General features: G+C 39.7%; 1 protein-coding gene across 3 annotated transcripts in view; it reads right to left on the reverse strand.

The window, feature by feature from the left end:
• Positions 1–2665: 2665 nt before the first annotated feature.
• The window catches only part of BCLAF3 (BCLAF1 and THRAP3 family member 3), a 37684-nt gene continuing 20032 nt past the window's right edge, over positions 2666–20317 (reverse strand). Inside the window, exons 10-13 of one of the 3 annotated variants that reach the window (XR_008236159.1) lie at positions 15574–15669; positions 9697–9852; positions 6474–7369; positions 2666–5261 (exon numbers count right to left, since the gene is read on the reverse strand). Coding sequence is in view for 2 of the 3 variants with exons in the window: in XM_052793823.1 (XP_052649783.1) it covers positions 7340–7369; positions 9697–9852; positions 15574–15669 (282 nt within the window). In the remaining variant the exon portion in view is untranslated. Of the gene's footprint in view, positions 7370–9696; positions 9853–15573; positions 15670–20317 lie in introns of all 3 variants that reach the window. The other 2 variants (XM_052793823.1, XM_052793824.1) reach the window with 2 other exon arrangements.

The following is a 20317-nucleotide window of genomic DNA, read 5'->3' on the forward strand; positions in this document are numbered from 1 at the left end:
TTATTTTTAAGAAAACTTAAAAGCAAGTTTTTGTAGCTGTGGTTAAAATTACTGATTATGTGCCACAGCAGCAATGGAACATCAGGACTAAGGCAGTTTGTCTTTTCCAATTGTAATCTTTTGCAAAAAATTAGTTACTGTGATACAATAAAACCTTCCCAGAGATAATTCTCAATTTTTGAAAAAGTTTCTAAACATAACTAAAACAGGAAAGCAAGTTCAGCTATGAAGAGGAATACAACAGAAGTAGGCTGGATGTAGGCGTAGACAGCCTCTAGTTCAGTGTTTCACCAAAAAGTCAAAGACTTGAACCACCTCAGCATTGTTTTCAGGCACAGGGGGTCACCAACTCACAAACCACTGACAGTTCCAAGACCAGGGGGGGGAGAGGGGGAAAATGGAAAAAATGCATTTTATCTTCATACATACACAGAGCATCTTTTAGCCAGTCGCATGCTAGCCAACATTCACTTATTCATACACACCTTAATAAAACAAGGTTTCTGTTATCCACAATTCCTCATTGCCGAAGGGTGTTCGACCTCTAGTACCTGAAAAATTCACAGGACTAATTCTAGGAAGTTACCAGAATAAGAAGTAGCAGCTTTTACTTAAGTGTTATGACAAACGAGCTGAAATTGTCAAGTCAATCAGAAGAAAATAACTATGTCAAACTAAGTAGAATTGATGCAACCAGGTTTGAGAAGAATGAAGGCATTTCTGTTGTTAGTAATTTCGGTAATTTTGTATAAAGTTTGGCTTTCCAGTGCTCCAGCTGTGTAGTTTAAGGCAGAGTAAATGGCATAACTGAGTAATTTAGCTTGGTACACATGCCAATAGCACTCTTTCTATAAAAACTCCTCAGGGCTGATAAGGAGTAGCACGAAGTAGTCACGTTACAATGTCAGTGTTACAATGCATAGCAGAAAGCCAATTTGATGGCTCCCTCAGATTCCCAGTTGCAACTATCACTAAAAATTAACACCTGGGAATTTCTTGGCTTTCCAAAGTAAAGCAGCAACACAGTACAGCAGGTTGTCCCTTCCGGAAAGTAGGAAAACTCCTTGTAAACCAGTAGGACCGCTGTTGTAGTACCCCCCCAAGACTTAGCTTCCTGTTGCTCCTAAGCCAAAGAATTTCTATAGGACTTATCGTGTGTTCCTATAGAGTCTACGTCAATATGGGCACCCCCAGCTGGGGCTTCAAAGTAACATTGCAATGCATGTGGACTATTTGGATACCTCACCTTTGTGGGAAAAAGAGCTGAATAGACCACAGAGATCATGGCAGCATTTAGAAAAGAAGCTTCTCTTCACCTGTTGAGGAACTGGTTAGAGAAGCTAAAGAGATGTTTTTAAAGTGACATTGATGAAAATTAGCAACTTTTATCTAAACTGGCATGCACTTCTGAAGACCATAGTCTAACAGTTGGGAAGCACTATTATTATATCCCCCCCCAAGCATTATTTAAACATTTTTCCTGAGGAGAAAAAGTAAGTGCCTTCCCCCCATAGCTACTCTACATCACAGTAGATTTAGGAGTTTTGCTTTCCTATCCATTTCAAGGATAATAACCAGATTAGAATAGGAGAATTATTTAAACAAACAAACAAACAAAAGGCCCAAATTATTTACATACAGTGAAGATCAAGACAGGCTTGGATTACGGCAAGTTTAAGTAAGTAATGGGGAAGTTAACTCTTTTCCTTTAATTAAACATGCAAGTGTATTCTTCTAGCTTCACCTCATTCTCACTCCACTCTGTTAGTAAACTAGCACGGTTATTTCCACCTCACTCTGGTGATACTGCATTAAGGGAATTTTTAAAAATGCACGCTATTTTACTGAATGTAAATGTTGGTAAAGTCAGTCAAGCAAGTGTGTGCCTTCCCCCATTCTGCCCCTTTACAGGGCATGAATCAGAATTTGGCAGAGATGGGAAGGATTTTGAATGCCATGCAGATGGACATACCTGCTGTCAAAGCTTTTTTAAACAACATCTATTTTGTGCTAGTAATGAGGGGAGATTCATATTTTGTGTCTTTAGAAAGGGAGCTTCTTTTAGCCAAAAAGGTGTGCCTAGAATATGGATCAATACTTTCATCTCAAAAAGAAGCAATAAATGAAGTTATAAAAGCAACAGTTCTGTAAAAAAATTCAATGGCTACACAGATCAAGTAAAATACTCTGAAAATGACACCAAATATTAACAACTACTGAACCAAATCACTGAATTATTTATAAGTAAAAATTTTGTTAAAACATTTATTGTCTGTAGAAACAAAATTTACATTGATTTTATATAAACTATGTTAAACATACATATAAACATACCTACATCTTAATATATACTTATGAATGAGGCTTTTAGATATGGGATAACATTGTCAAAAGCACCATTGTGGACTCCAAAGACTACAGACTTAAAATGCATTTGCATTTAACTCCATCTTCAGTAGTTTAAAAATGTCATTTCTTATCCACACTTAGAAATAATTAAAGTTTTCTAATATTGTGTTTGCATGTGTACATACATATGCACATACACACATCAGATGGTCCTTGTGAAACTACAGTATAAATAAGGTCAACATTAATATATTCCTCAGAAGTGGACATTAGTCCACATCCTCATTCAATTGGGGGAAAAAAAAAATTCCTGCTATTCTTAAAACAAAACAATGAGGCTTTTTTTATTCCATGAAGAGCATACTCAAACAACAACTGTTTCCACCCCATCTCTTCCCTCAACAATAAAGGCATAAGAGAATCCAGTCACAAAATAAAAGCCATCTACTACATTATTTACAGAGAATGAAATATTAAAAAGACAACATGAGATTTAGACTCCTTAGACAAAATTCAGAGCAATGAACAGTGAACAGAAAACTGTATTAAAGTGGCAGGCAGCACAGACCTATTAAACCACATGGCTAAATACCTACTCAAAAACCCCTCCAACAACAAAAACCATCAGGCACGGAAGGAAGGGGCAGGTGTGACGACAATAGTTTTCTCTGATCTTAACACTGAAAATTTATGTTCGCCACGCTTGAAACAGAACACACTTAAATGTTCATCACTATCCTTAAGGTCTATTAAGGAGTAAGTGTTACAAGTAGGCTTTCAAACATCTTGAAATGGCTTTTTTTTTTTTCCCTTCGTAAGGAAGCTGAAGAACCTCCTATCTTCAAATCCTGCAGCAATGGAATGAAGTCTGTCAAGGGCCAGAGTTATGTGCAGAAACATCCTTTTTTTTTTTTTCCCAGATTCATTAGGATGCAAGTCTGAAGTCTTTCTTTTAGAGAGCTCTCCCACAGAGAACTTTGTAGATTGCTGTTCAGATGCTTAAAAGAAAGGCAAGAGGCATGTTTCTACACCACATGGGAAAAGATCCCTTCAGAAAGCAAGTAAGTTGAAGAACTCCCTCTATTTACAATCTTCTAAGGTGAATACTGAGAAATCAAGTCTCTCTCTGCTATAATCTTTAATCATCTTCTCCAAGCAACTCTCGCTATCCTTTTCCAAGACATGGCAGAATATGACCTTCCGATGCATAACAAGCAAGCTTTGAGAACCTTGCCTTTTTTAATGCCACAAAAGTATAATCTTGGTTTTTGTTTTGTTTTTAAAGCAACTAAGTTCATATGAAGAAAATTCAGCATTTCACCCTGAGGCCCTGGGAGAAAAGGCAGCAGGTAAATCATTAACACAACTGGCGATCAGCTGAATTTACTCCCATCCTCTGCTATCAGTTACCTGAGTTGAGACAGTTATGTCCAGGTCTCCAGACCATCTAAATCCATCAGGTAAGGTGATTTTAAACAGATAAGTAATTATCAGAGTTAAGGCAGGCTTGTAGAAGCCTTGCAATGTGTTGCTTCTTACTAGCCCCAGAATTTTGTTAACCTTGTGAACTCAATCATCACAAAGTTTAAAATGAGGTTTCTAACCAATTTATGTAGAGATTAAATGGATCAGCAATATAAATGCTAACATCACAACAACTTCATTATTTCAGACACTTACAAGGAAGACTCTAGTCTTATTAAACCCATTACATTGTGGATAGCAATTAAAAAAATTTCACATGTGAACAATTGAGAATATGACATGAGCATTTAACAGCCATTTCAAGTTAACCAAAAGAAAGGCAATTCACGTGTATATTTTCGAAGTATAAAACAGAAAGCTAGAAAGCTCTTAGACAATCACATTTTTAACTTGCCCTTCCAATGCAAATGCAGTGATAGACTACTAATACAAGAGATACTGTTTTCCTTCTGAGGCTGAGGCTTACACACATATTTAAAGTGGTTATTTTAACAACTGTTATCAGTCCATGCTCCCATTAGAAACAATGCAATACTCAGGATATTACTTAAGTCTTTGTACAGGTGTTTTCTACAATGCAGTCACAATACAGAAAGGCACCAAGTTATTCAAGTAATTTGACCTTTCTTCTACTTAACACTTTTTCTTGTGCCTTAACAACCCAATCGGTAACTTCAACACATTGCTCTCAACCAGACACATTCCAGTACAACAGAACTCTTCTGTGCTAAAAGAATGAGCAAGTTGATTTGTGTATGAGTATATAGACACAAGTCTCTGTAATTCATGATAAATCTATACAGCAATGTCTCACACGAGAAAACATCACAGAGTAGATGCCTCTAGCACCCAAGCCAGTCTCAGAATTCAATTTCTGTATGAATTTTATAAAATACAGGAAGTTTTATCATGACAGAATCCCAAATTAGTGAAGTAAAGTTATCAGTAAAGAGTGTGATTTGAGCAAATAGTATCACCCTAAATAAAAGCTAAAGCAACTGAAACATTGACTACATTTCATCATATGACATTCATCTTGGGACCAAGGGTGGGCAAGGGGTGGTGGGGAGGAAATCAAAGTCAGTAAACATGCCAAAAACCCCTTGTTTGTAATATGTTGCTCACAGTTGTAGACATAAAAAACAAAGCTAAACTGTTAAAGTACAAAACAAATTAGAGATACCTAGTCATGCACAGATAAAACAAGAAAGCACAAAATCAGAGAAGCCAGTCACACTTTTAAACCTGGTTAAAGCAGCATTAACTGACTGAAGTCTGACTACTTCAGCATTACTTCCAAACAGTGTTAGCAAAACTGCCATGTCAGAAGTTTCTTCGTGCATCCACTTTTCCCATTTGCTCAACAACGAGTTCTCTTCCAGGCTTTAATAAGAACACTGCAGGAAGCTTACAGAAACAGTAGTATCCTGTTGAATAAGACAATATAGCTTCAGTAGTTTGTCCTATATCATATATGGTTTCACTTCTTACGTGCTTTAGCACATTCAGGAGCAGTGTGAATAGCTTGTCAGCTTGAGGGTAAGCCTGCCCTCATCTGCAGGGTACATGCAGCACTCCCCTGCCAGCAGGCTGTTTAACTGCAGCTACTCCACATTCGCTTTGGGTTGACTCACTTAACCTGTTGTTTCAATTCCTTATTTTCATTTCCCAGTAAATCTACACAGGATGATTTTGCCAGATTCATCACTGACAGCATTAGTAAATAAGTATTTTCTTCTCTGCAGAAAGGTGCCTGCCTCTATTTGACCAGGGATTTCTTTTACTTTAGCTTCCCATTTTGTGTACACACGTCAAAGTTACTGAAAAACTAGCTGAATCATTAATGATTGTTATTTAAACTGAAAACTTGGGTTTTAGAAACAAACCATCTGGTGTTATTGTTGAATGACCATAACATCAACGAACGTGGCACACTTCCTGCCTGCTTATTCCCTATGAACACTAAGCAGTACACCCCATGAACTGAAGATTTTAAATGACACTATTTCAGCTGTTCTGAGCCATACCTACACTTTCATATAGCCTCTCTACTGAAGGCATTGTGGAAAAAACATTACAAAAAAGCATGCAGGAATCACATCCTGACTTTCCATCACCCCCCCCCCAAAAAAAAAGAAAAAAAAAACAAAACCAAAAGATTTCCTTTTCTCTGAACATACCTCTACCCAGTATTAGAATTCTGATCTACTATCCACAACAGAGACTAGCCTGCATTCTATATGGCTAACACTGTCTTGGAAATGATGGAAATACATTAGCCTGTATATATTGTGGATATGGTGAACAACTTTTTTCTTATTTAAGAACATCTCTGAAAACTACTTGCTATGCATCTTTAATTTACCAGCAATAAAAAGTCTGAACAAATCTGCAATACATACACACAACTCTATAATATATTAAGGCAAAGGCTATAAACAGGAAATAAGCACAATATTGTTTATAGCTGCTTATAAAACATGTCTGGCTATTTGATTTTTGCACACAGCATAACAATATTGCAGTACAGTAATCTTCAGAGAATTACTGGGATTTTGAACAAAATTACAAACTATCTGCATTTAAAGCAGTTTCAATTTTGAACAGCTTTGTTAGAAGACATGCTTTTAAAAACTTACGTTTTTTGTTTTTCTTGTAATTAAATACTTCAGGCCCCAATTTCAGAATCCAGGAAATCACCAAGTCATTTATGACGAAAAAGATTAGAGAACATGTGGCTTGGTCAAGAGTGTCATACACCAAAAAATATAATGAGACAGAATAATTTTGAATACAGAGCAACTAATCCTCTAACAAACCCAAGCATGCTTTCAGTGCAGTTATAAGCTACTGCTACAGTACATTACATACCTGCCTCTTACCATTCATTTTAATCAAATACTGCAAGTTGTCCAAACGTTCTAACAATTTACAAATGTATATACACATCAGAAACTCAAGTATATTATTAAACTAAAATAAAGCAATACAAAATACTGTTTTACGGAAATGACTGAACAGAGGTGTAAAATCTATTGCACAACCTAAAAGGTCATTACTTGGAAAATCCTGAGCTAATGTGCTATTACCAAACAATTCAGGCACTTTTTTTTTTTTTCCTTTTTTTTTATTACATAAGCAATAAACTTTCAACATATAAACCTCTGGGTATAACAACTCAAGTTCCATCTGTAACATCATGCTTAGAGGAAAAAGTATTCAATAAATAAGACTCCCTTCGATGACTTCTTTACTTGAGACTGGTATGCAAAAGGAACTAAAGGTACATACTACAATGTTTCAATTGAATACTGTACTTTAAAAGCAATTATTAAAACTGTAAAAAAGTTCTGTAGCGTTCGACTACTGAAAAATAAAGTTATTTTTAATCAAGTTACAGGGTTAGTTCCTTTATGCTATTTTAAGTCTTGACAAAGTTGTCAAAAAATGAACAGATGCTCCCTTCACTGTGTTATCCGTTTCAACTTCAGGATCACAGCTCAATTCAGGTTTCTGTTGCAATATTTAAATTTCCCTACAGAGAAGAAAAAACCAAAATCATTACTGTCATGTTGTAACAGTCAAAAAAAGCCTCCTAACTTTCCTAAGTACTGTATTATTATAGTATATAACATACAGCGTTCTTTCAATTACAGGTTGAAACAGCACAACTGTAAAGACAGTACCTTAAAGGATACACGTGCATAATTATTTCAAAAGGGTGTCCTGGTTTCAGCTGGGATAGAGTTAACTGTCTTCCTAGTAGCTGGTACAGTGCTATGTTTTGAGTTCAGAGCGAAGAATGTTGATAACACTGATGTTTTCAGTTGTTGCTCAGTAGTGTTTAGACTAATGTCAAGGATTTTTCAGCTTCTCATGCCCAGCCAGTGAGAAAGCTGGAGGGGCACAAGAAGTTGGCACAGGACACAGCCAGGGCACCTGACCCAAACTGGCCAACGGTGTATTCCATACCATGTGACGTCCCATCCAGTACAGAAACGGGGAAGTGGGGGGCAGGGATTCGCCGCTCGGGGGACTGGCTGGGTGTCGGTCGGCGGGTGGTGAGCAATTGCACTGCGTATCATTTGTACATTCCAATCCTTTCATTATTGCTGTTGTCATTTTATTAGTGTTATCATTATCATTATTAGTTTCTTCTTTTCTGTTCTATTAAACCGTTCTTATCTCAACCCACGGGTTTTGCTTCTTCTCCCGATTTTCTCCCCCATCCCACTGGGGGGGGGGGAGTGAGTGAGCGGCTGCGTGGTGTTTAGTTGCTGGCTGGGGTTAAACCACGACAAAGGGTAAAATAAAGATCTTCAGACCAGTTTAACAAATCTGAAGGACAAGTTTAATTATTACAATAGGCAAAATATAGCAAATGCTAGAATCTCAGAACGGTTTTGTTTTTTAAGAATTAGCCAACCAGCAATCAGTATGCTGTTAAGAAAATGGCTGTGTTATTCTTCAGAATTTATTTTACTTTAACTCAAAGATACTCAAGTTGTTCATCAGGCCTAAAAATCAATATTCAGATCTTATTATGCTTGTCTAATTCAAATCATAATCTCCAGCAGCCAGATTGTGTTAAGCATGCTTTATGGGTTCCAGACAAAAACCTTAATATCCAATTATAGAAAAGCATGGGCAATTATTGGGGGAAAGCTCACTACAACAAAATTATGGCACTTCTATGCCCAAGGTTACAAGGTCATAGTTTTTGGAAAAAATCCTTCTCCATCTATTTGCCACTAATTCCACTTCAATTTAGCCTTCAGAGATCATACTTCTCAGAGTCCATGCAAATGTAAAAGGCATTCACCAGTATACTTCCATAACAAGTGCCCCATTTACCTTGTCCAAAGTATTTGGTTTTCTTTCTCTTTTTTTTTTTTTTTTGGGGGGGGTGTTTTACTTTTTCTCACCACTGGGCTGTAGACTTGGGGGTTTTTTAAAACAGCTCTAAGAACCTATGCTTCTGCGCTCTAAGAACTAAACTGTAATCCAACTACAAATGCTTATGCAAGTATTTCCTTGTAGCTAGCTGGACACAATTACAAAACAAACAAGAATTTGCATAGGAACAAAGAACTGCAAGGGGCTGTGCAGGTCATCTAATCCAATTCTCCCATGTCACAAGTAACCTCATACTACTTTGATCATACTTGATCAATTCTCATAAAGGATTTAGAATGTTTTAACTACTGATCCTCACAAAAGCTGTAACATTTCATATCGTTCAGAAGTTCTTCTGCAATTCAAGATTGTTGTTGTTCCATACGCACTGCAAATCAAAAGGTATCATAAAACAGATGTGCTTAATTATTTCAGCTTGAGCTTATCAAACCATCTTACACAGACATTATATAGTGCAGGATGCTTTAGTCAGAACGGCACTCCAGCATGTACTTTAAAGCACATGAGTAATTTAAGGTAACATAACAATGAGGAGAAACACACAGACGTAGTAAAAGAAAAAAATTATTAATACCCTTCACATTTATTTAACACCATAGCCTAAGAGGACATAATACATTTTTTACAGAGGGCCACTTTCTCTTCCTATTAATAGAAAGAGAGATCACCTGGGCTCAAGGAGGGAATACTGAAACACAGGCAACTGCAGAATCTCAGAGGCTGCCTCTGATTTGCAATTACCCAAAACAAGTTTCAGCAAGCTTCCATGGAATAAACATGGAGGAAATACGAGTGCAGAATCAGGTTTGCCTGTAAAGTACAAAGAGCCAATATTCCGGAGAATCCCATCCAAGTTATTCCATGGGGGTTTAAAAATTGGAATGGATCCTATAAATATGAATATTTTATAAATGGCTTCATGAAAAATAAGTTAAGCCAACTTACCTTTTCTTTCCTCAAAAATCCATCTCTGAATTTATTAGTGGTAAATCCCCTTACACCAACAGAACGTAACCGCTGGTACTTAGCCTGAATATATAAACCCTTCTGTACTAAGCCTGATTTATAATGGGATTGCAAACGGCCATCTGCAAAGTTGCTCTGTAAGGGTTGGGGAAGGGAGGGGAGAAAAAAAAAAAGTGCAAAATGAGGGCACCAAAACTCAACAGTTTATATTTACAGTTATACACATATAAAACTTACAGTACTGAACAGCAGAAGCATGCATTTGCAAGTGCAGAGCCTCTTCCTTTATTTCCCATTTAATATTCCTTAGACCACTAGCTACCACGTGGCTCAAAGAACTGCTGTATCGTACTTACTGTTTAAAACATCTGAAATTAAACTTCCTCATAGAAAAAAGTAAGTATATTATACAACATTTTAACATTTTTTCAAACTTTAATGAAAGTAAACCAGCATCAACAAAAAAGTTTAAGACAACACCTCACTGTTGCTAACAAATTCAGTAATGTCAGGCCTGCAGTGGGCACACATGGTGAGTCTAAAAAAAGTCATACTAAACTGAAGTCAGTATATATATTTTTCCTATAGTTTTCAGATCTGACAGTCTGAACATATGTTCATTGCTCTATGCCTTTGTTACCTCCAGACTGGAATACTGTAAACTAACCCAGTGAGGGACCAGGAGCAGAGGCCACAGAGATAACAAAAGGCTTACAGGTGGATGGCATTATAAATACAGAGAAAGAATATAGCAAGATCAACACTGACCACAGCGGTTGAAGTTATAGAAAGGTTTTCATTCCTAAGCACTCAGACCTCCAACAAAATAGGCAGTAAAAATCTTTAGCATAAGAAAAACCCCATTTACCATAATTTCTCAGTTTTCCAGTACTGCCATTTTAAGTTTTCCAACATGGTCCTGACAGAAAGCATTCCTGTATATATTCATCCTTTAAATTTAAACAAACAATGGCTTTCCAGCTAAAGAGAAGAAACATCCTGACCATATAAAATTCTTGTCTTTTACAAACACCTTTAAAGGGGGGGAGAGAACAAAATATATCACAGAAATAGACCTTCTTGAGCATGACTTAATTACTTTGGTGAAATCAGTCTCCTTTTGACAGGGTGTGAAGGGTTAACCCTGGCTGGATGCCAGGTGCCCACCAAAGCCATTCTATCACTCCCCCTCCTTCTCAGCTGGACAGGGGAGAGAAAATATAACAAAGAGCTTGTGGGTCGAGATAAGGACAGGAGAGATCACTCACCAATTACCATCACAGGCAAAACAGACTCAGCTTGGGGAAAATTAACTCAATTTATTACAAATCAACCAGAGTAGGGTAATGAGAAATAAAACCAAATCTCAGAACACCTTCCCTCCACCCCTCCCTTCTTCCCGGGCACAACATCACTCCTGGATTCTCTACCAACCGCCCAGCGGCGCAGGGGGACGGGGTTGGGGTTTACGGTCAGTTCATCACACGTTATTTTCTGCCGCTTCATCCTCCCCAGGGGCAGGACTCATCACACTCTTCCCCTGCTCCAGCATGGGGTCCCACCCACAGGAGACAGTCCTCCACGAACTTCTCCAACGTGGGTCCTTCCCACGGGCTGCAGTTCTTCACGAACTGCTCCAGCATGGGTCCCTTCCACGGTGTGCAGTCCTTCAGGCACAGACTGCTCCAGCGTGGGCCCCCCACGGGGTCACAAGTCCTGCCAGAAAACCTGCTCCGTGGGCTCCTCTCTCCACAGATCCGCAGGTCCTGCCAGGAGCCTGCTCCAGTGCGGGGTTCCCACGGGGTCACAGCCTCCTTCGGGAACCCACCTGCTCCGGTGTGGGGTCCTCCCCGGGCTGCAGGTGGATATCTGCTCCACTGTGGACCTCCATGGGCTGCAGGGGGACAGCCTGCCTCACCGTGGTCTTCACCACGGGCTGCAGGGGAATCTCTGCTCCGGCGCCTGGAGCATCTCCTCCCCTCCTTCTTCACTGACCCTGGTGTCCGCAGGGTTGTTTCTCTTACATGTTCTCACTCCTCTCTCCGGCTGCCGTTTTCCATCCCAGCAACTTTTTTCCTTCTTAAGAATGTTATCAGAGGCGTTACCACTATCGCTGATTGGCTCGGCCTTGGCCGGCGGCGGGTCCGTCTTAGAGCCGGCTGGTATGGGCTCTCTCGGACACAGGGGAAGCTTCCAGCAGCTTCTTACAGAAGCCACCCCTGTAACCCCCCCCGCTACCAAAACCTTGCCACACAAAGCCAATACACAGGGTAAGGATCACTTCAAGAAAAATCACATGCTCTGAGGTTGCAGTAAGTTTTATACCAGTTTTTCCACTGTGTTTTTTGCTGTGTGGCTCGTGAACAGTAAGAAAGGACCGTACGGAACAGAAGTTCCTTTATGCAAATGCGGAGGTTTTGTTATTTCCCAAATCATTTCACCCATGTACTATGTGGGAGATAACGGGGAAACTGGCCCCATCAGTCCCCCATGGTTACCCCATGGTGCTCGTATGCAGAGGACACTTGCAGAAGGCTATTAAATGCTAACCCTTTTCCTGAAAAGTAGACTCCAGGCACAATACAACTAAGTGCAAGTTCTTTAAGTAGGTATATGCCTACCATAGGGAAAACTGAAGGGCGTTGTTAATGCTGGATTATGCCCCTGAACACAGTTAAAATTAAAAGTTCCTATTTCCCCCACACCTGCTGTGGTTCTCTGCTTTGACACAGGTGGCTGGAGAGGAGGCCTTAGCAGTCTGCTGCTGCATTTGTGTGACAACAAGCAAAGGAGCAGGATGAATAAGAGAGGGGGGGAAAAGGTACAAGAGACTGAAAATGAGATTACACACAGCTTAAAAGTTTCAACTCAAGTATCTACATATTCCATAAGCAGGGAAGGAGGGGAATAGCAGTATTATTAATGTAGAACAGAATCAGCTGTAGACAAAGTTCACAGATTATATATACATTTGGTATGTATGCACTGCAGTCACACAGCTTAGAGCAAAATGATGTAATCTAAGGTGCGTGGAAAACATCATTAACTTCTGGTCTAAAGTAAGAAAAAAATCTGCTAAAGTGACATCTAGTTTTACATTAAGACTATTTTATAAACAGTGCTAACGACAATGCCTATGAACCAATGGCCTCAAGCTCCGAAATAAGTCTATATGAGCGAATCTATGCCATCGCACTGGGTCTGGCTGGGATGGAGTCCGTTTTCTTCCCAGCAGCCCGCGGGGTGCTGTGTTTTGGACTTGTGACTAAACCAGCGGTGGTAACCCCCCCACCCCAGCGCTGTGGCTCTTGCCGAGCAGTACCTGCACAGCGCCAAGGCTTTCTCTTTTCTCTTCTTCCCCATTCCGTCCCCCAGCACGTAGCCAGGGGTGGGCAAGAAGCCGGGAGGGGACACAGCCGGGACGGCTGACCCCAGCCGAGCAAAGGGATGTTGTGTGCCACATCACCTCCTGCTCAGCGACAGAAACCGAGGGGAAGGGGTATGGAGCAGGTAGCCATTGCCTGGGGACCGGCTGGGCATCAGTCGGCTGGTGGGAGGTGGTGAGGGACTGTCTTTGCATCACTTTTTTCTTCCTCTTTCCTTCACTTCTTAAACCGTCTTCATCTCAGCCCATGAGTTTTCTCACTTTTGCTCTCCGTATTCTCTCTCCCATCCTGCTGGGGGAGGAGGGGAGCTGATGGGAGAGGGGGCAGGAGCTGTGTGGTGCTTAGCTGCTGGCTGGGGTGAACCTACCACAGCCATTAATACGCTGAACTGTCTTAAACAGTGAACAGTTTAGTTCTAATGATTTCCATGCATGTACCCACTTAACGGTTGGCTTAATGATTCATTGCAAAGTGTCATTACAAAAAAAGACCTTTTAAATTTTACAAGATTTCTCCAGATACTTTACAAAACTGCTGTTCTAAAATATCTTATTCTTCTTCCAAAAACTTTAACATACTGCAAGACCATATATGGTTTTTTAAAATACTCTAAGTAACCCCCCTTTTTTGCTTATTAAGTTAAAATGCCCCCATTGTATACACCAAGAAGAAATGTGGTGGGGTTTGGGGGGGGGGGGGGGGAGTTGTTTGGGGGTTGTGGTGGTGGGGAAATGGGATTGTGTGTGTCTCTGTTTTTTTGGTGGGTTGATTTGTTTGTCTATATGTTTGGTTTTTTTAAATAATCAGCCAAGGAAGTCTCCTGAGTGTGTAGAAGATAGTCAAATCACCTTCCTAAGCAGGTTTCAGCAACAGCATGGGAAGGAAAAACCCTCTATGTTACACAGGAAGAAATTAAAGAAAAAAAAAAAAGGTTGATGAAATTAAGTCAAATCAGCACTGCTGTTTCCATGGCAATGATAAATGTGCTATACATACATGCAAACTGCAATATGAGCGCATATGCTGTTTTCCCTACAAATATTAAAGCACTATGGGACAGATCATCAGATACAACAATATTCAGGCAATATTCATATATACGTGCAATGACAACTTAAAGGGGCACTTTCATGCTTGCATAATGTCCAGCAGAACTGTAGGCTGATGTAAATGAAGGCAGCCTTCCATTTTCTTTATATTACATCAACTACCAATGCTGCCTCAATGATATGGCAGTCAGTGCTGAAGATCCCTCCAGCCCCTATAGGCTGACAATACAGAGGGGACACCGATTAAGGGCTATGATGTCCTTACACATTACAATAGTTATACCAGGCTGACACTTTAAACTTGTTAACTTCAGCTTGGAAAATGACTTTTTTTTTTTCAGCAGATTAAAGTTAGCATTTTTTGCTACTGTTAGCTTAGCTATCTGACTAAGATTGACTGGCAAAGCACACCTAAATGGGAGAGCCTGAAAGCCTTTTTATCCAACAGATCTCTTATGTTTAATCTGAGGGGGGAGAAAATAAAAACAAAAAACAACCAACAAACAAAAATCCCCACACCTACAGTGCCCCCCCCTTCAAAATTCTATCCAAAATGCCAGCTACTTAACTTAGCCATCAAAACTTTACTTTGATTTCACTATCTACAAAACAGGAAAGACGACTACCTATTCTGTGTGTTATTTTACTCTTGAGAACACACCTGTTAAATAAGTAGGGGTAATTTTAAGGTAGAAAATGACAGTAAGTTGTTCTAGGTTTGATTAATACTTTTCTGATATAAAGAGCTCTAACTGGATCCATGCATAACATGCCACCGTCAGCAGAAAAGAAAGTGGTTTTTGTTCTTCTGCTGAACCCACGATACATTTTACAATCAAAAGGAATTAGAAAGCCACTGCACTACCCCAGAACAAGCAGAGTTGCCTGCCCCTTTACCATCTTGAGGGCCTGAGATAAAGCTTCACAATTTTAAATTTTTTTTTTTAAACACACAGATAGCTGTATGCAGGGTATACACAAGAGATTACTTCCCCAGAAATCCCAATACGAAAGGGCTAATAAAATAACAGTAATATAATTTTGAAAGCGATACAATTCATGTCTCCCAGTCTTGGGAAATAGTTCAGCCTTCTGCATGCATCAGGTGAAGAAAGCTGACCAGCTTGTTTTTTGGATAGATGAGCTGTCTACTCATTGTCTGGTTTCTGCAATTCTCATTCTCAACTTTGCAGTTAACTTATTTATTTCAGCTGCAGAGGTACAACACTGGACAACCCACTGCCAGCCCTCTTACCTACTAAAAGCTAAGCCTCCCATTATTTCAGTGGGAACAATTAGGCTATGACCTCACTATTTTTCATGGCATTTAATAAGTTCAAAACTGTGTGTCCTGTTACCGAACTCAATGGGATCGAACCACCATTTTATGTAACATACATCTGATAAAAGCTGATCTGTACCTTAAAGTGTCTTCTGATGGGTCCTGCATTTTCAAGGTGTCCTCTAATGCGTCTGTGAGGGTAAGTATCACTTGGTTTTGAAGAATAGTAAGAATTCTAGTAGGAAAACAGAGTTATTAGCTTAATGTTACTAAATTATTCAAGAAAACATACAAAGTTTCCAGGTTATACTAACAAAATACTGCAACTCTTTCAATCTTGTAGCATTTGACACCACAACACTATTTGAAGGAACCAGAGTAACAGGAGCATAGGGCCTGAGTCCAGGCTGGCTGAAGTGATGGCAGAGCCCGCAGAAGCCAAAGGTGATACAGACCATCCCACTGGAATATCATCCTCTTGGAGAGATCCAAGGAGGTAACAAGCCAATTAAGGTTCTCTACCCCTGCCCCCCAGAACAGATGCTTCAATCTGAATGCAGGAAATGTAGCAGACAGGCTGCTACAGCAGTCATCCCTTGAGTTAGGAATAAGGGCAACAAGATTAGTACTCTGGACATCCCTGGTTAGCATATGGTCATCATAAATTAGCATATTTTAGAGCAGACACATGCACTGTTACTATACACACCACCGCAGCAACCAGACAACGAACGTGTAGCATATTACATTGGTCTTTCAGAAGATTCTACTTTTAACTCCGTATTACAGGAGAACATTTTGAAGATTACTTGCCTGCCACAGAAACACACGTGATTTCAAAAGCAAGTTGCACAGACAAGTGGTATTGAAATTGTTGTGTGTCAGCACCCGAACAGCTGCAGTCAAACAGCCAGGGTTGCCTAAAATAGAGCACTCCTCCAGCCAGCGTCCTACCTGTGTATTTTGGCCCTTTTCCAGCTTTCCCCATGACAGCTCCCTCTCAAGGATGCACACAGCTAAAATATCATTCCCTTCCATTATTGCATACGATTATAAATATTTACAGAAACATTACATACTGGCATATACTACATTAAAGTCATCTAATGCAGACAGAATGGACTTGCTAACGAACTTTTAGCAATCAAATTACATTTCTTTATGGTCCATTCTTGAATCACAAAAGTGTTCCAATGCTGTTGAACTCTGGTTTTTTCAAAGAAAATTTTAACAGCTTCAAATACATTTTAAAAAGAGCCTAAGAAAAGAACTGTCATGAAACATTTCATATATACTAACATCTAATAATAAATACAAATGCATGCTTTGCTGTTTACAGAATTTCTGTTCTCTAACAAAGTACCAAGCCTTTCCAGTGGCAGAAACACTTTAGCATATGCTTTCCAACACTGTTACTAATTGGGGGGGCTATAAGTGCAACAGAACAGCATTAGAATCCAAGTTCACTTTTAACTGGGATTTAAGCTAGCTTTTTGGGGTTTTTCTGAGAATATATTATTGCCTACAAGTCAACCATTTAGCATCTTAAAATGCCTTGACAAGAGGCGATTCAGCAGAGAACAAAAAGAGAGGAAGAAAGACTTTATGAAGTGAGATCAAAGTAGTCAAAACGGCTTTCCCAGGAAAAAAGTATGGACAGAGGAAAAAGCATGTCAGGAACTTCCCAGCTCCCATTTTATTCTAAGAATACGAAGGTACTCCATGAAATCAAATTAACTTTCTCCACACAACACAATTAAATCAGGAAGCTCCCTGTTGAAGTATACTCCTCCTTAAAGCTGAGAATTCAGCAAGAAGAAAAAAAACATTCAAGAAAATTTCCTGTTATAGTTAAAAATAAACCTCTGGGAATTAAAACAAAGCTTGTCTTTACTAACTGTGGATACACTCCTCCCCATCCCCACCTCCCTCAAATTCAAGTACATTCATGGAAACAAAAACATTAGAACTACTTGATGCAAAGATACAGCAATCTACTCTTCAGGAATTTCCTAAACCAGAGATTTTAAATGGGGCGGGGGGGGGAGGGGGGCGAGAAAGGGAAGTACAAATAGACACTTGTTCTGATCTTCTACTCTTTAGCTATCCTCTTTTTGTCAGTAGAGTACCAGGCTAGATGGACGTTTCTTACAATCAAGGCTAGATAGGCATTAGCACCTTCAAGGCACAAGTTCTCAAGTTTAAGCTCAACCCCCAATTACTGAATATTAACACAAGAAACAACTGCCCTTCACTGGCCTGCTGTAAAAGGTACTCATACCTTGCACTGAAAAGTTCATATTGATTAATCATGGGATATCAAAAGTAAGCCAACCAAGTCAATACCATTTCCATGTTTAATTTTAACCCAAATGACTAATATCATCCATTTAATAAGAGAGCAAAAGTGGTGTTAGTATCACATTTTGATAGTTTACTGTAAGGACATTTTAATATGACCAATACATTATCTGTATTCACAATAGGCAACATCCTTGCATCAGATATGCTCTACTGATCAGGCTTCCAGTTTTCAAGCATCCATCTTTTACCAATGCTGATACGCACAGCTCTTCAAGCAGTAATAAAAACCACAATGAAGTTTTACAAACAAAGACAAAAATGTGCAGATGTTTATCCAATAAATTATATTTTTTAAATCCTGTGTTATAATTTAAGATGCTGCAGTGGTTTTCTTGTCAAATACTCCTTTTAAAATTATTTTTGCCATATTTTCTGAGTGTTGGCACTGTTATGCTTGTCATTTGAAACCCGGCTCTCTGATGTACTTTTCTCTCAATATTTACTCATAAACAAGAGCAAACAAACCTGAGAGGAGTGCTGAAGGTTAGAGTTTTTGTTTTGGATTTCCCAGGGTTTGCTTTTAAAATTGTCAAGGAGAGTTCCACGTGTAAAAGTGGTAAGAGATGCCTGTTACATACTTTTTCAGGTGCTTTCCCACACCTTCACAATTTTGCCAATACAAAAAGCTGTAAAACAGCTTCCCGCAAGAACTAGAGAGCTCTGCTTGGACTGTGGAGCCAGCTGAACCACTATCTACCCGAGTATCTGTAGAACCGAGCAAAACCACAAAATTTACTTTCTTATTCAACAACTATTCTTAGCTCTTGCTTATGTTTCAAACTCTTCCTCAGTTTTTCCATGTATTGCTGGGCCCCAGTAATATATCCTTAATTTTAGGATGCTTCCTATTTAAAAAGGTGTGGTCGACCCAGCATCAATGTTCTGGTGACCCATCAAGTCACTTCTTAAATCCAATGCATTGTTCTCCAAATACTGCCTTTTAGCTGCAGTCCTTACACTTTTCAAGGTGCTTGGCAGTGTTCACACCTGAACTGCACTGTTCTGATACAAGACTTTCAGAATGGAAAATTCCAAACATTTATCCTCTTGCAGAAAGCAGCTACGAATAGCCTTCACCTTCATTCCTTTTTGTTTTTCTAAGGCTGCTTTCAACTCTACTAATAATACATTTCCAAACAAAGTAGTAGTGGATACAGTCACACAGCTCTGAATTTATTACACAAAGCCTACTCAACACAGAATAATACATGTGGCTGAAATTACGGTTGGCTGCTTGGATGCCACTCCACTTAACTCCCACAACAAATGCTAAAGCAGTGCTAGCAGCTTACACGTTTGGAGATTGAGCTTGAGCTATTGCCCACCAGGGTAAGTTCTTCTCCAATCGCACCCAGCCCTGAAGAAATCCTTCAAGGAAAGCCATTTTGAGCACCATACATTCTCACACAACACATCTACGTGTCATGGGAAGTGCCACACTACTGGAGCTAGCTTATTCAGCTGAATTATTTGTACTGCCTCAGATACGAGTTAGCTGTATTAGTGATCTGCTCTGCCCAGGAAAAGGTTATCCTCCTTCTGCATTACTTTACCTATTGACCATTAGACATACTAGATAAACAGGAAGACAGACGAGGGGAGCAGAAAAGAATCAAAAGGCAAGAACAGAAACACAAAACCAGAAGAGGAGATGCAATTAAGAATTGCCAATTAATGTACTGTGGACACACTTGCAAAATGCCCGTAAGCCCTCCAAGCCAGTTGGTGAGCACTGATTAATTCTATTTTTACAGAAAAATGTGGATGGCAAACTAAACTATTTTATCTTCCGACTTGTCTGCAAACCAGCTTCTGCATGGCTGACTGCATGAAGAGTCGTTCCTTCTTTAGGATGCCCTGCGTTTGTAATACCCATGCTTTCACAGCTACTGTTGTTCTGAATGGATTACTCCTCACTGTGGTGCATGTTTGCAGTTCACTATTAGATATGAAAATGCAATCTTCCTGAGCCTTCAGCACATCTAACAATAACTCAGTTTCTATTTCGAACCAACCCCCCTTTTATTTGCAATTACTATATTACTGTGGTGGGTTGACCTTGGCTGGACACCAGGAGCCCACCAAGCCGCTCTATTGCTCCCCTCCTCAGCAGGATGCAGGGGGAGAAAATAAGATGGGAAAAAAAAAAAACCCACCCCTCACCTGTCAAGATAAAGGCAGTTTAATAAAACAAAAGCAAAGGCCATGAGCGGAAGCAAAGGAAAACAAAAGATTCTCTACTTCCCATCAGCAAGCAATGTCCAGCCACTTCCCAGGAAGCAGGGCTTCAGCACGTGTAGTGGTTGCTTCAGAAGACAAATGTAATAATGAATGCCCCCCCCCCCCCCGCCTTAGCTTTTATTGCTGAGCAGACATCATATGGTCTGGAATATCCCTTTGGTGAGTTTGGGTCAGCTGTCCCAGCTGTGTCCCCTCCCCAGATCTTGCCCACCCCCAGCGTGCTGGTGATGGGGGGGATGTTGGAGGGACAGCCTTGATGCTGTGCCAGCACTGCTCGG

This window comes from Harpia harpyja, chromosome 8 (genome assembly GCF_026419915.1).
Source record: "Harpia harpyja isolate bHarHar1 chromosome 8, bHarHar1 primary haplotype, whole genome shotgun sequence".
Lineage (NCBI taxonomy): Eukaryota > Metazoa > Chordata > Aves > Accipitriformes > Accipitridae > Harpia > Harpia harpyja.